Raw genomic sequence first — 12,924 nt, 5'->3', positions numbered from 1 at the left:
AATGGCTTCCCTTCTATGATTACACAAATTCACATCAAAAGTTCCCTCATCATCCCCTCCAATATCAGAGGAAAGTACATCAACCAAACCATTTACAACTTGTTTGGTACTACCAATTACTTCTTCTAACCACAATTGCTGCTAACAATAACAGTTTTCTAATTCTGAGATATTTCTCACCTCCTTAATATTCTTATCTTTCTTAATAATACACATCTCATAACAGCTTAATTTCATAAATTGTCTGAAATTCGTGTCGGACATTACTGATCATGGAAGATCTAGCCATGGAAATCCATCTCACTCACATCAGATGCTTCATCATGTTTATTGGCAACAATGCACTAATCAATGTGTTTGATTTTATTTCTGTGAAGATTTTCTTTTTATATTGCACTCTTTATGAATACAGGGAGCCTTACACTGTTCAATTGATATTTTATTCTTAGAATATGTGACATCTTCTGGGACCTCCGAAGGAAGCACTTCCACAGGGACAACCACCTCCGAGATTACTTCGACTGCTTCCACAACACCAGAAACAACAGGTAGGATTTATTACAATTTATCCATCAAACAATGAAGCTAAAACTACCATACTTGCAGCAGACCATTGTGTTGTACACTTCTTAGAGGCAGATAAATGTTGACAAACTTCATTTGAGTGTTACCTATTGGTCCAGTGAGGTTTAAGAGTGCGGGACTTGGCTAATAGAGTCAGCCAGCCTATGGATTGAACCCAGGCTGTTGCAGTCACTTTGAATGACAAATTATCCATCGAGCCAACAATTATGGCTGAATAAATTACAAATCTTCATAGTATCTACTGTCTAAAAACCACATCCAAACAATGATCTTCTCTTGTCTTAACCAGAGAATTAACTTGACACAATTTCCTCTATGCTAATGGTCAAAAGAGCAATTTATTTCAAATGCCTTATAACAATTTATAAAATGCATTCTATGAATGTTCGTTTGAGTTGAGATGCATGATGTGCTTTTCATGAAATTATTGGGTCGATAATCATTTTATTTAATATTTTGAACTGATCTTTACAGTTTGATCTGACGAGGCAAATGAACAGTTGTTTCCCTTCTCTGATTACAATTTTATCATCGATGGCTACATCATTATTCCCTTAACCATTGGAGAAAATCACATCATCAGAACCTCTTACAACTTGCAAAGCACTACCAATTACTTCCTCCATTGACAGTTGCTACCAAAAACTGTCTCACACAGACAGACATATTCAAATCCTTCCTGATAATGGATTAATATCGTCTCATAAAAGATTGCTTTCAGAAAATGCCTGAAATGCATGGGAAATTCTTATAGGAACTTACTGATCATGGAAAATCTGGCAGTGGCAAATAATACCACTCACATGGGATGTTTGATAGTTTTTGTGTGCAAGAATACAATAACAATTGGTTTGAGTTCAATTCAGTGAAGTTTTTCTTTAAGTTTGCACTATTTGTGAATACAGGGAGCCTTACACTGTTTCACTGATAATTTATTCTTAGAGTATGTGACAACTTCTGGGACTTCAGAAGGAAGCACTTCTGCAGGGGCAACCACCTCTGAGATTACTTTATCAGCTTCCACAACACCAGAAACAACAGGTAGGATGTATTACAATCCAGGAGTTGAAAAAATGTGGTGCTGGAAAAACACAGCAGGCCAGGCAGCATCCGAGGAGCAGGAGAATTGACGTTTCGGGCATAAGCCCTTCTTCAGGATTATTACAATCCAGCCTTCAAGCTGTAAAGTCAAATTTACTACACATCCAGCAGACCATGGTGCTGCACACTGTTTAGAGACAGATGTGTGTAGCACCATCTGACTTAAGATGAGCTAAAAGCAAAAGATCTGCAGATGCTGATTTGTCAGAAACAAAACCAGAAACTGTTGGAAAACCTTGAATTCTGAAGAAGGGTCACAGGACTTGAAACATTAATGATGCTTTCTCTCTGCAGATGCTGTCAGACCTGCTGAATTTTTCTGGCAATTTCTGCTTTCCTTTCTAAATTGGAAAGTATTCATTTAATTTCAGAATTTCATGCCGAAGTGTTGTCTTTCAATTTAATTTCTCAGAATATCTCTTCGCAATAAATATTAATGCCATACACTAAAATTTGAAGACATTTGTTATCTCCTTAGATGTGCAAGTTTCATTTAGTTTCCGAATGACATAAATTGGAAGTCATACACCAGTCCTCTGATGATGTTTCTTACAAAGAACTACCAATCACTTCTTCTAATGACAGTGCGAATAACAGTGTTTCTCACACAGAAATATTCTTATCCTGCATAATAATGGTTAAAAATCATCACACAACAGAATTATTTCATGACATGCTTGAAATATACTGGAAATTCATATAGACCTTTCCTGATCATGGGAGACCTGGTTGTAGCAAACCAGCTCACTCACATCAGATGCTGCAGAATCTAAGTGTGCAAGAATAAAGTAATCAATCGGTTTGAGTTGAATTCAGTGAAGTGTTTCTTGGAATGTTTCACTATTTATGAATACAGGATGCCTTATAGCGTTTCATTGATGTTTTATTCTTAGAATATGTGACATCTTCTGGGACCTCTGAAGGAAGCACTTCCACAGGGGCAAGCACCGCTGAGATTACTTCGACAGCTTCCACAACATCAGAAACAGCAGGTAGGATTTATTACAATCCAGCAATCAAGCAGTATAGTTAAATTTACTGTACGTCCAGCAGACCATGGTGCTGCCACTCTTTGCAGAGAGATGAGAGTTGGTTAGCTTCATTTGTGTAGCACCATCCGACAAACGAGGGGAGAATTGAAGAAGACGAGACCATCATCGTATTCTCAGCCAGACAAGGAATTGAACTGGTACTGTTGGCATCACATTCCATGGAAAACTAACCATCCAGCCAACATTATGGAATAAACAAATTAAAAATGATAATGTTATCTCCTATCATAAAGCAAAATCCAAATAATGGTTGCCCTAAGTAACTAATAATGAACCTCAAAAAATTTCCTGCTTTCTGCAATGGCAAAATTAACATTTTTTTTAAAAAAGGTCCTGCGTGTATTAATAGAATGCGTATGCAAACTTCATTATTGCGATCAGGTGACAATATGAAGTGATTAAATATTTTCATCTTGGTTATCCCATTGCTGTGATCATTATCATTTGGCCTGACAATGAAACTGAATAATTGCTTTTGTTCTCTGATTGAACATCAACAGCTCCATCATCTTCACCTTCAACATCTGAGGAAACTACTTCAACAGAACCATCTACAACTATAACCACATCTGAGACCACATCATCCTCAACAGGTAAATCTGCAGGTTCAAAGGTCATTCTGACAAATCACTTTAAAACATGCCACAGTTAATTCCTACTCTGACAGTGCAGTCGACAATGACGAAATGGGAGAGCTAAAAGCAAAAGAACTGCAGATGCCACTATGTCGGAAACAAAAACAGAAACTGTTGGAAAACATTGAGTTCTGAAGAAAGATCACAGGACTTGAAACATTAACAATGCTTTCTCTCCACAGGTGCTGTCAGACCTGCTGAATGTTTTTGGCAATTTCTGCTTTTCTTTCTAAATGGGAAAATATTCATTTATTTTCAGTATTTCATGGCTAATTGTTGTCTTTCAGTTTAATTTCTCAGAATATCTCTTCACAATAAATATTAACGCCATACACTAAAATTTGAAGACATTTGGTATCTCTTTAGATGTGCAAGTTTCATTTAGTTTCCTAATGACACAAATTGGAAGTCATACACCAGCCCTCTGATGATGTTTCTTACAAAGAACTACCAATCACTTCTTCTATTGACATTTGCTGCTAATAACAGTGTTTCTCACACAGAGATATTCTTATCCTGCTTAGTAATGGATTAGTGTAAACTCATAGTAGATTACTTTCATGAAATGCTTGAAATATATTGGAAATTTTTGCAGACCTATCCAGATCATGGAAGACCTGGCTGCAGCAAACCAGCTCTATATGAATAGGAAGGGTTTGGAGGGATATGGGCCGGGTGTTGGCAGTTGGGACTAGATTGGATTGGGATATCTCGTCGGCATGGACGGGTTGGACCGAAGGGTCTATTTCCATGCTGTACATCTCTATGACTCTATAACTCACTCACATCAGGTGCCTCAGACTTTAACTGTGCAAGAATAAAGTAGTCAATCGGTTCAAGTTGAATTCAGTGAAGTATTTCTTGTAAGTTTTCATTATTTATAAATACAGGGTGCCTTATCGAGTTTCATTGATGTTTCATTCATAGACTATGTAACATCTTCTGGGACCTCTGAAGGAAGCACTTCCCCAGGGGCAACCACCTCTGAGATTACTTCAACAGCTTCCACAACACCAGAAACAACAGGTAGGATTTATTACAATCCAGCCATCAAGCAGTAAAGTTAAATTTACCGTATGTACAGCAGACCATAGTGCTGCATGCTCTTTGCAGACAGATGAATGTTGGTTAGTTTCATTTGTGTAGCACCATCCGACAAACGAGGGGAGAGTTGAAGAAGATGAGACCATCATCGTAATCTCAGCCAGACTAGGAATTGAACTGGTGCTGTTGGCATCACATTCCATCATAACCTAGCCATCCAGCCAACATTATGGAATAACAAATTAAAAATGATAATGTTATCTCCTTTCATAAAGCAAAATCCAAATTATGGTCATTACTGTTGCCCTAAGTAACTAATAATGAACTTCAACCAACCAATTTTATGCTTTCTACAATGGCAAAATTAACATTTTTTAAAAAAAGTCCTGCGTGTATTCATAAAATACATGTGCAAACTTTATTATTGTGATCACGTGATAATATGAATGGATTAAATTTTTTAAGTTTGTTATGTTTTATTCACCCATTGAAGTGATCTTAATTACACAGAACTACCAATCACTGCTTACATTGACATTTGTTGCTCATGACAGTGCTGCTCACACAGAGATATTCTTATCCTGCTTAATAAAGGATAAATACAATGTCACAACAGATTAGTATCACAAAATGCTTGAAATGTATTGGAAATTCCTACAAGCCCTTCCTGATCATGGAAGATCTGGCTGTAGCAAACCAGCTCACTCAGATCAGATTTTGTATAATTTTTGTGTGTACGAAGAAGGTAATCAATCGGTTTGAGATGAATTGAGTGAAGTGTTTCTTGTAAACTTTCACTATTTATGAATATGGGGAAACTTACCCTGTTCCATTGATTTTTCATTCTTAGAATATGTGACATCTTCAGGGACCTCCGAAGGAAGTACTTCCACAGGGGCAACCACCTCTGGGATTACTTCGACATCTTCCACAACACCAGAAACAACATGTAGGATTTATTACAATCCAGCCATCAAGTAGTACAGTTAAATTACATTAGATTACTTACAGTGTGGAAACAGACCCTTCGGCCCAACAAGTCCACACCGCCCCACCGAAGCGCAACCCACCCATACCCCTACATCTACGGGCAATTTAGCATGGCCAATTCACCTGACCTGCACATCTTTGGACTGTGGGAGGAAACCGGAGCACCTGGAGGAAACCCACGCAGACACGGGGAGAACATGCAAACTCCACACAGTCAGTCGCCTGAGGCGGGAATTGAACCCGGGTCTCTGGCGCTGTGAGGCAGCAGTGCTAACCACGTGCCACCGTGCCACCCACCAATTAAATTTACCGTATATCCAGCAGACCATAGTGCTGGCACTCTTTGCAGACAGATGAGTGTTGGTTAACTTCATTTGTGTAGCACCATCCAACAAACGAGGGGAGAGTTGAAGAAAGTGATTCCTTCATTGTAATTTCAGCCAGTCTAGGAATTGAACTGGTGCCGTTGGTATCAAACATCCCATGGCAAACGAGCCATCCAGTCAACATTATGGAATAAACAAATTAAAAGTAATAATGTTATCTCCTATCATAGAACATAATCCCAACAATAGTCATTACTGTTGACCGAAGTAAATAATAATGAATTTCAATCAATTTTCTGCTTTCTGCAATGGCAAAATTAACATTTTTTAAAAATGCCTGCGTAGTCAGGTATTGTGGCCGAGTGGTCTAAGGTGCTGGATTTAGGCTCCAGTCTCTACGGAGGCGTGTGTTCAAATCCCATTGGTGTGAGTTGCAGTTTGCACAGCCGCAAGTTAAAGTTGTGGGCGGCATGGTGGCACAGTGGCTAGCACAGCTGCCTCACAGCGCCAGAGACCCGCGTTCAATTCTCACCTCAGGCGAATGACTGTGTGGAATTTGCACATTTTGCCCGTGTCTGCGTGGGTTTCCTCTGGGTGCTCCGGTTTCCTCTCACAGTCCAAAGATGTGCAGGTTATGTCAATTGGCCATGCTAAATTGCCCATAGTGTTAGGTGAAGGGGGAAATGTAGGGGAATGGTTCTGGGTGAATTGTGCTTCGGCAGGTCAGTGTGGGCTTGGTGGGCCGTACGACCTGTTTCCACACTGTAAGTAATCTAATCTAATCTATTCATAAAATGCGTATTCAAATGTTATTATTGCGATCAGGTGACAATATGAAGTGATTAAATATTTTCATGTTGGTTAACCCATTGAAGTGATCATTATCTGACTATGAAACTGAATAATTGCTTTTGTTCTCTGATTGAACATCAACAGCTCCATCATCTTCACCTTCAACATCTGAGGAAACTACTTCAACAGAACCATCTACAACTATAACCATATCTGAGACCACATCATCCTCAACAGGTAAAACTGCAGGTTCAAAGGTCGTTCTGACAAATCACTTTAAAACCTGCCACAGTTAATTCCTACTCTGACAGTGCAGTCGACAATGACTAAATGGGAGAGCTAAAAGCAAAAGAACTGCAGATGCTGATTTGTCAGAAACAAAAAAAGAAACTGTTGGAAAACATTGAGTTCTGAAGAAAGATCACAGGACTTGAAACATTAACGATGCTTTCTATTCACAGATGCTGTCAGACCTGCTGAATGTTTTTGGCAATTTCTGCTTTTCTTTCGAAATGGGAAAATATTCATTTATTTTCAGAATTTCATGGCTAATTGTTGTCTTTCAATTTAATTTCTCAGAACATCTGTCTTTACGAAAGAAACAAACTTTGTAGTGACTGAAACCTTTGAAGAGCAGGTGTGCATGCTGGAATGGATAGAGATAGAGGAAGCTGATGTGCTGAAAATTTTGTCAAACATTAAGATTGACAAGTCGCCAGGCCCGGACCAGATTTGTCCTCGGCTGCTTTGGGAAACGAGTAATGCAATTGCTTCATTACTTGCGAAGATCTTTGCATCCTCGCTCTCCACTGGAGTCGTACCTGAGGACTGGAGAGAGGCAAATGTAATTCCTCTCTTCAAGAAAGGAAATTGGGAAATCCCCGGCACTTACAGATCAGTTAGTCTCACGTCTGTCGTCTGCAAGGTGTTGGAAAGGTTTCTGAGGGATAGGATTTATGACCATCTGGAAGAGCATGACCTGATTAAATGCAGTCAACACGGCTTTGTGAGGAGCAGGTCATGCCTCACAAACCTTATCGAGTTCTTTGAGGATGTGACTAGAAAGGTTGATGAGGTTCGAGCTGTGGATGTGGTGTATATGGACTTCAGCAAGGCATTTGATAAGGTTCCCCATGGTAGGCTCAGAAGGTCGGGAGGAATGGGATACAGGGGAACTTAGCTGTCTGAATACCGAATTGGCTGGCCAACAGAAGACAGCGAGTGGTAGTAGAAGGAAAATATTCTGCCTGGAAGTCAGTGGTGAGTGGTGTTCCACAGGGCTCTGTCCTTGGGCCTCCACTGTTTGTAATTTTTATTAATGACTTGGATGAGGGGATTGAAGGATGGGTCGGCAAGTTTGCAGATGACACAAAGGTTTGAGGTGTCGTTGACAGTATAGAGGGCTGTTGTAGGGTGCAGCGAGACATTGACAGGATGCAGAGATGGGCTGAGAGGTGGCAGATGGAGTTCAAGCTGGATAAATGCGAGGTGATGCATTTTGGAAGGTTGAATTTGAAAGCTGAGTACAGGATTAAGGATAGGATTCATGGCAGTGTGGAGGAACAGATGGATCTTGGTGTGCAGGTACATAGATCCCTTAAAATGGCCACCCAAGTGGACAGAGTTGTTAAGAAAGCATATGGTGTTTTGGCTTTCATTAACGGGGGACTGAGTTTAAGAGTCGTGAGATCTTGTTGCAGCTCTATAAAACTTTGGTTAGACCGTGCTTGGAGTACTGCGTCCAGTTCTGGTCGCCCTATTATAGGAAAGATGTGGATGCTTTGGAGAGGGTTCAGAGGAGGTTTACCAGGATGCTGCCTGGACTGGAGGGTTTATCTTATGAAGAGAGGTTGACTGAGCTCGGACTTTTTTCATTGGAGAAAAGGAGGAGGAGAGGGGACCTAATTGAGGTATACAAGATAACGAGAGGCATAGATTGAGTCGATAGCAAGAGACTATTTCCCAGGGCAGAAATGGCTAACACGAGGGGTCACAGTTTTAAGCTGGTAGGAGTAATATAGAGGGGATATCAGAGGCGGGTTCTTTACACAAAGAGTTGTGAGAGCATGGAATGTGTTGCCAGCAGCAGTTGTGGAAGTAAGGTCATTGGGGACTTTTAAGAGATTGCTGGACATGCATATGGTCACAGAAATTTGAGGGTGCATACATGAGGATCAATGATCAGCACAACATCGTGGGCTGAAGGGCCTGACTGTGCTGTACTGTTCTATGTTCTATGTTCTATGTTCTATGTTCTATCTCTTCGCAATAAATATTAACACCATACACAAAAATTTGAAGACATTTGGTATCTCCTTAGATGTGCAAGTTTCATTTAGTTTCCTAATGGCATAAACTGGAAGTCATACACCAGCCCTCTGATGATGTTTCTTACAAAGAACTACCAATCACTTCTTCTATTGACAGTGCTAATAACAGTGTTTTTCACACAGAGATATTCGTATCCTGCTTAATGTTGGATAAATATTGTCACATAACAGATTACTTTCATGAAATGCTTGAAATATACTGGAAATTCATACAGACCTTTCCTGATCATGGAAGACCTGGCTGTAGCAAACCAGCTCACTCACATCAGATGCTGCAGAATCTAAGTGTGCAAGAATAAAGTAATCAATTGGTTTGAGTTGAATTCAGTGAAGTGTTTCTTGTAATGTTTCACTGTTTATGAATACAGGATGCCTTGTAATGTTTCATTGATGTTTCATTCTTAGAATATGTGACATCTTCTGGGACCTCCGAAGGAAGCACTTCCACAGGGGTAACCACCTCTGAGATTACTTCAACAGCTTCCACAACACCAGAAACAACAGGTAGGATTTCTTACAATCCAACCATTAGATTACAGAAGGTCCAGCAGACCATTGTGCTGCACTGTCTTTGCTCATAAACGAGGGGAGAGTTGAAGAAGACAAGACCAACATCATAATGGGAATGAACTGGTGCTGTTGGCATCACATTCCATGGAAAACTAGACATCCATTATGGAACAAACAAATTAAAAATGATAATGTTATCTCTTATCAAAAAGCAAAATCCAAATAATGGTCATTACTGTTGCCCTAAGTAACTAATAATGAACTTCAACCAACCAATTTTATGCTTTCTACAATGGCAAAATTAACATTTTTTTTAAAACAAGTCCTGCGTGTATTCAGAAATACATGTGCAAACTTTATTATTGTGATCACGTGATAATATGAATGGATTAAATTTTTTAAGTTTGTTATGTTTTATTCACCCATTGAAGTGATCTTAATTACACAGAACTACCAATCACTTCTTACATTGACATTTGTTGCTCATGACAGTGCTGCTCACACAGAGATATTCTTATCCTGCTTAATAAAGGATAAATACAATATCACAACAGATTAGTATCACAAAATGCTTGAAATGTATTGGAAATTCCTACAAGCCCTTCCTGATCATGGAAGATCTGGCTGTAGCAAACTAGCTCACTCAGATCAGATTTTGTATAATTTTTGTGTGTACGAAGAAGGTAATCAATCGGTTTGAGATGAATTGTGTGAAGTGTTTCTTGTAAACTTTCACTATTTTTGAATACGGTGTGACTTACCCTGTTCCATTGATGTATAATTCTTAGAATATGTGACATCTTCCGGGACCTCCGAAGGAAGTATTTCCACAGGGGCAACCACCTCTGAGGCTACTTCGACATCTTCCACAACACCAGAAACAACAGGTAGGATTTATTACAATCCAGCCATCAAGCAGTACAATTAAATTTACCGTACATCCAGCAGACCATAGTGCTGGCACTCTTTGCAGACAGATGAGAGTTGGTTAACTTTATTTGTGTAGCACCATCCAAAAACCGAGGGGAGAGTTGAAGAAAGTGATTCCTTCATTGTAATTTCAGCCAGACTAGGAATTGAACTGGTGCCGTTGGTATCAAACATTCCATGGTAAACTAGCCATCCAGTCAACATTATGGAAAAAACAAATTAAAAATGATAATGTAATCTCCTATCAAAGAACAAAATCCCAACAATGGTCATTACTGTTGACTTAAGTAATTAATCATGAATTTTAACCAATTTCCTGCTCTCTGCAATGGCAAAATTAACATTTTTTATAAATGCCTGCGTAGTCAGGTACTGTGGCCGAGTAGTCTAAGACGCTGGATTTAGACTGCAGTCTCTATGGAGGCATGGGTTCAAATCCCATTGGTGCGAGTTGCAGTTTGCCCAGCCACGAGTTAAAGTTGTGGGCAGAATAGTGGCACAGTAGCTAGCACAGCTGCCTCACAGCGCCAGAGACCCGCGTTCTATTGTCGCCTCAGGCGAATAACTGTGTGGAGTTTGCACATTCTCCCCATGTCTGTGTGGGTTTCTTCCAGGTGCTCCGATTTCCTCCCACAGTCCAAAGATGTGCAGGTTAGGTGAATTGGCCATGCTAAATTGCCCGCAGTGTTAGATGAAGGGGTAAATGTAGTGGAATGGTTCTGGGTGAATTGCGATTCGGCGGGTCGGTGTGGACTTGTTGGGCCGAAGTTGGGCACACTGTAAGTTATCTAATCTAATCTATTCATAAACTGCATATGCAAATTTTATTATTGCGATCAGGTGACAATATGAAGTGATTAAATATTTTCATCTTGGTTATCCCATTGAAGTGATCATTATCATTTGGCCTGACAATGAAACTGAATAATTGCTTTTGTTCTCTGATTGAACATCAACAGCTCCATCATCTTCACCTTCAACATCTGAGGAAACTACTTCAACAGAACCATCTACAACTATAACCACATCTGAGACCACATCATCCTCAACAGGTAAAACTGCAGGTTCAAAGGTCATTCTGACAAATCACTTTAAAACATGCCACAGTTAATTACTACTCTGACAGTGCAGTCGACAACGACTAAATGGGAGTGCTAAAAGCAAAAGAACTGCAGATGCCCCTATGTTGGAAACAAAAACAGAAACTGTTGGAAAACATTGAGTTCTGAAGAAGGATCACAGGACTTGAAACATTAACGATGCTTTCTCTCCATAGGTACTGTCAGACCTGCTGAATGTTTTTGGCAATTTCTGCTTTTCTTTCTAAATTGGAAAGTATTCACTTATTTTCAGAATTTCATGGCTAATTGTTGTCTTTCAATTTAATTTCTCAGAATATCTCTTCGCAATAAATATTAACGCCATACACTAAAATTTGAAGACATTTGGTATCTCCTTACTTGTGCAAGTTTCATTTAGTTTCCTAATGGCATAAATTGGAAGTCATACACCAGTCCTCTGATGATGTTTCTTACAAAGAACTACCAATCACTTCTTCTATTGACAGTGATAATAAGTGTTTCTCACACAGAGATATTCGTATCCTGCTTAATGTTGGATAAATATCATCACATAACAGATTACTTTCATGAAATGCTTGAAATATACTGGAAATTCATACAGACCTTTCCTGATCATGGAAGACCTGGCTGTAGCAAACCAGCTCACTCACATCAGATGCTGCAGAATCTAAGTGTGCAAGAATAAAGTAATCAATCGGTTTGAGTTGAATTCAGTCAAGTGTTTCTTGTAATGTTTCACGATATATGAATACAGGATGCCTTATAGTGTTTCATTGATGTTTCATTCTTAGAATATGTGACATCTTCTGGGACCTCTGAAGGAAGCACTTCCACAGGGCCAACTACCTCTGACATTACTTCAACAGCTTCCACAACACCAGAAACAACAGGTAGGATTTATTACACTCCAGCCATCAAGCACTATAGTTAAATTTACTGTACGTCCAGCAGACCATGGTGCTGCACACTCTTTGCAGACAGATGAGTGTTGGTTAACTTCATTTGTGTAGCACCATCCAACAAACGAGGGGAGAGTTGAAGAAAGTGATTCCTTCATCGTAACCTCAGCCAGTCTAGGAATTGAACTCGTGCCAGTTCGTATCAAACATTCCATGGCAAACTAGCCATCCAGTCAACATTATGGAATAAATAAATTAAAAATGATAATGTTATCTCCTATCATAAAACAAAGTGCCAACAATGGTCATTACAGTTGAACTAAATAATTAGTAATGAATTTCAGCCAATTTCCTGCTCTCTGCAATGGCAAAATTAACATTTTTTAATGAATTCCTGCATAATCAGGTAGTGTGGCCGAGCAATCTAAGGCGCTGGATTTAGGCTCCAGTCTCTACGGAAACATGGGTCAAATCCTATTGGTGCGAGTTGCAGTTTGCCATACCGTGAGTTAAAGTTGTGGATAGCATGGTGGCACAGTAGCTAGCACAGCTGCCTCACAGCGCCAGAGACCCAGGTTCAATTGTCGCCTCAGGCAAATGACTGTGTGGAGTTTGCACATTCTCCCTGTGTCTGCGTGGGTTTCGTCC

The 12,924-nt window shown here is 39.6% G+C and overlaps 1 protein-coding gene across 22 annotated transcripts in view; it reads left to right on the top strand.

Moving 5' to 3' along the window:
- LOC140478847 (uncharacterized) overlaps window positions 1-12,924 on the top strand; it is a 352,643-nt gene that overhangs the window by 71,953 nt on the left and 267,766 nt on the right. For 18 of the 22 annotated variants that reach the window (XM_072572342.1, XM_072572329.1, XM_072572337.1 and 15 more), the window contains 10 exons: window positions 450-548; window positions 1,528-1,626; window positions 2,580-2,678; window positions 3,239-3,331; window positions 4,301-4,399; window positions 6,670-6,762; window positions 9,261-9,359; window positions 10,154-10,252; window positions 11,255-11,347; window positions 12,169-12,267. In XM_072572342.1, coding sequence (XP_072428443.1) covers window positions 450-548; window positions 1,528-1,626; window positions 2,580-2,678; window positions 3,239-3,331; window positions 4,301-4,399; window positions 6,670-6,762; window positions 9,261-9,359; window positions 10,154-10,252; window positions 11,255-11,347; window positions 12,169-12,267 — 972 coding nt within the window. The remainder of the gene's footprint in view (window positions 1-449; window positions 549-1,527; window positions 1,627-2,579; window positions 2,679-3,238; window positions 3,332-4,300; window positions 4,400-6,669; window positions 6,763-9,260; window positions 9,360-10,153; window positions 10,253-11,254; window positions 11,348-12,168; window positions 12,268-12,924) is intronic. The other 4 variants (XM_072572328.1, XM_072572327.1, XM_072572330.1 and 1 more) reach the window with 4 other exon arrangements.

Source organism: Chiloscyllium punctatum, chromosome 6 (genome assembly GCF_047496795.1).
Source record: "Chiloscyllium punctatum isolate Juve2018m chromosome 6, sChiPun1.3, whole genome shotgun sequence".
Lineage (NCBI taxonomy): Eukaryota > Metazoa > Chordata > Chondrichthyes > Orectolobiformes > Hemiscylliidae > Chiloscyllium > Chiloscyllium punctatum.
The sequence above is the reverse complement of the archived record's forward strand: the minus strand, read 5'-3'. Positions and strand labels throughout refer to the sequence as shown.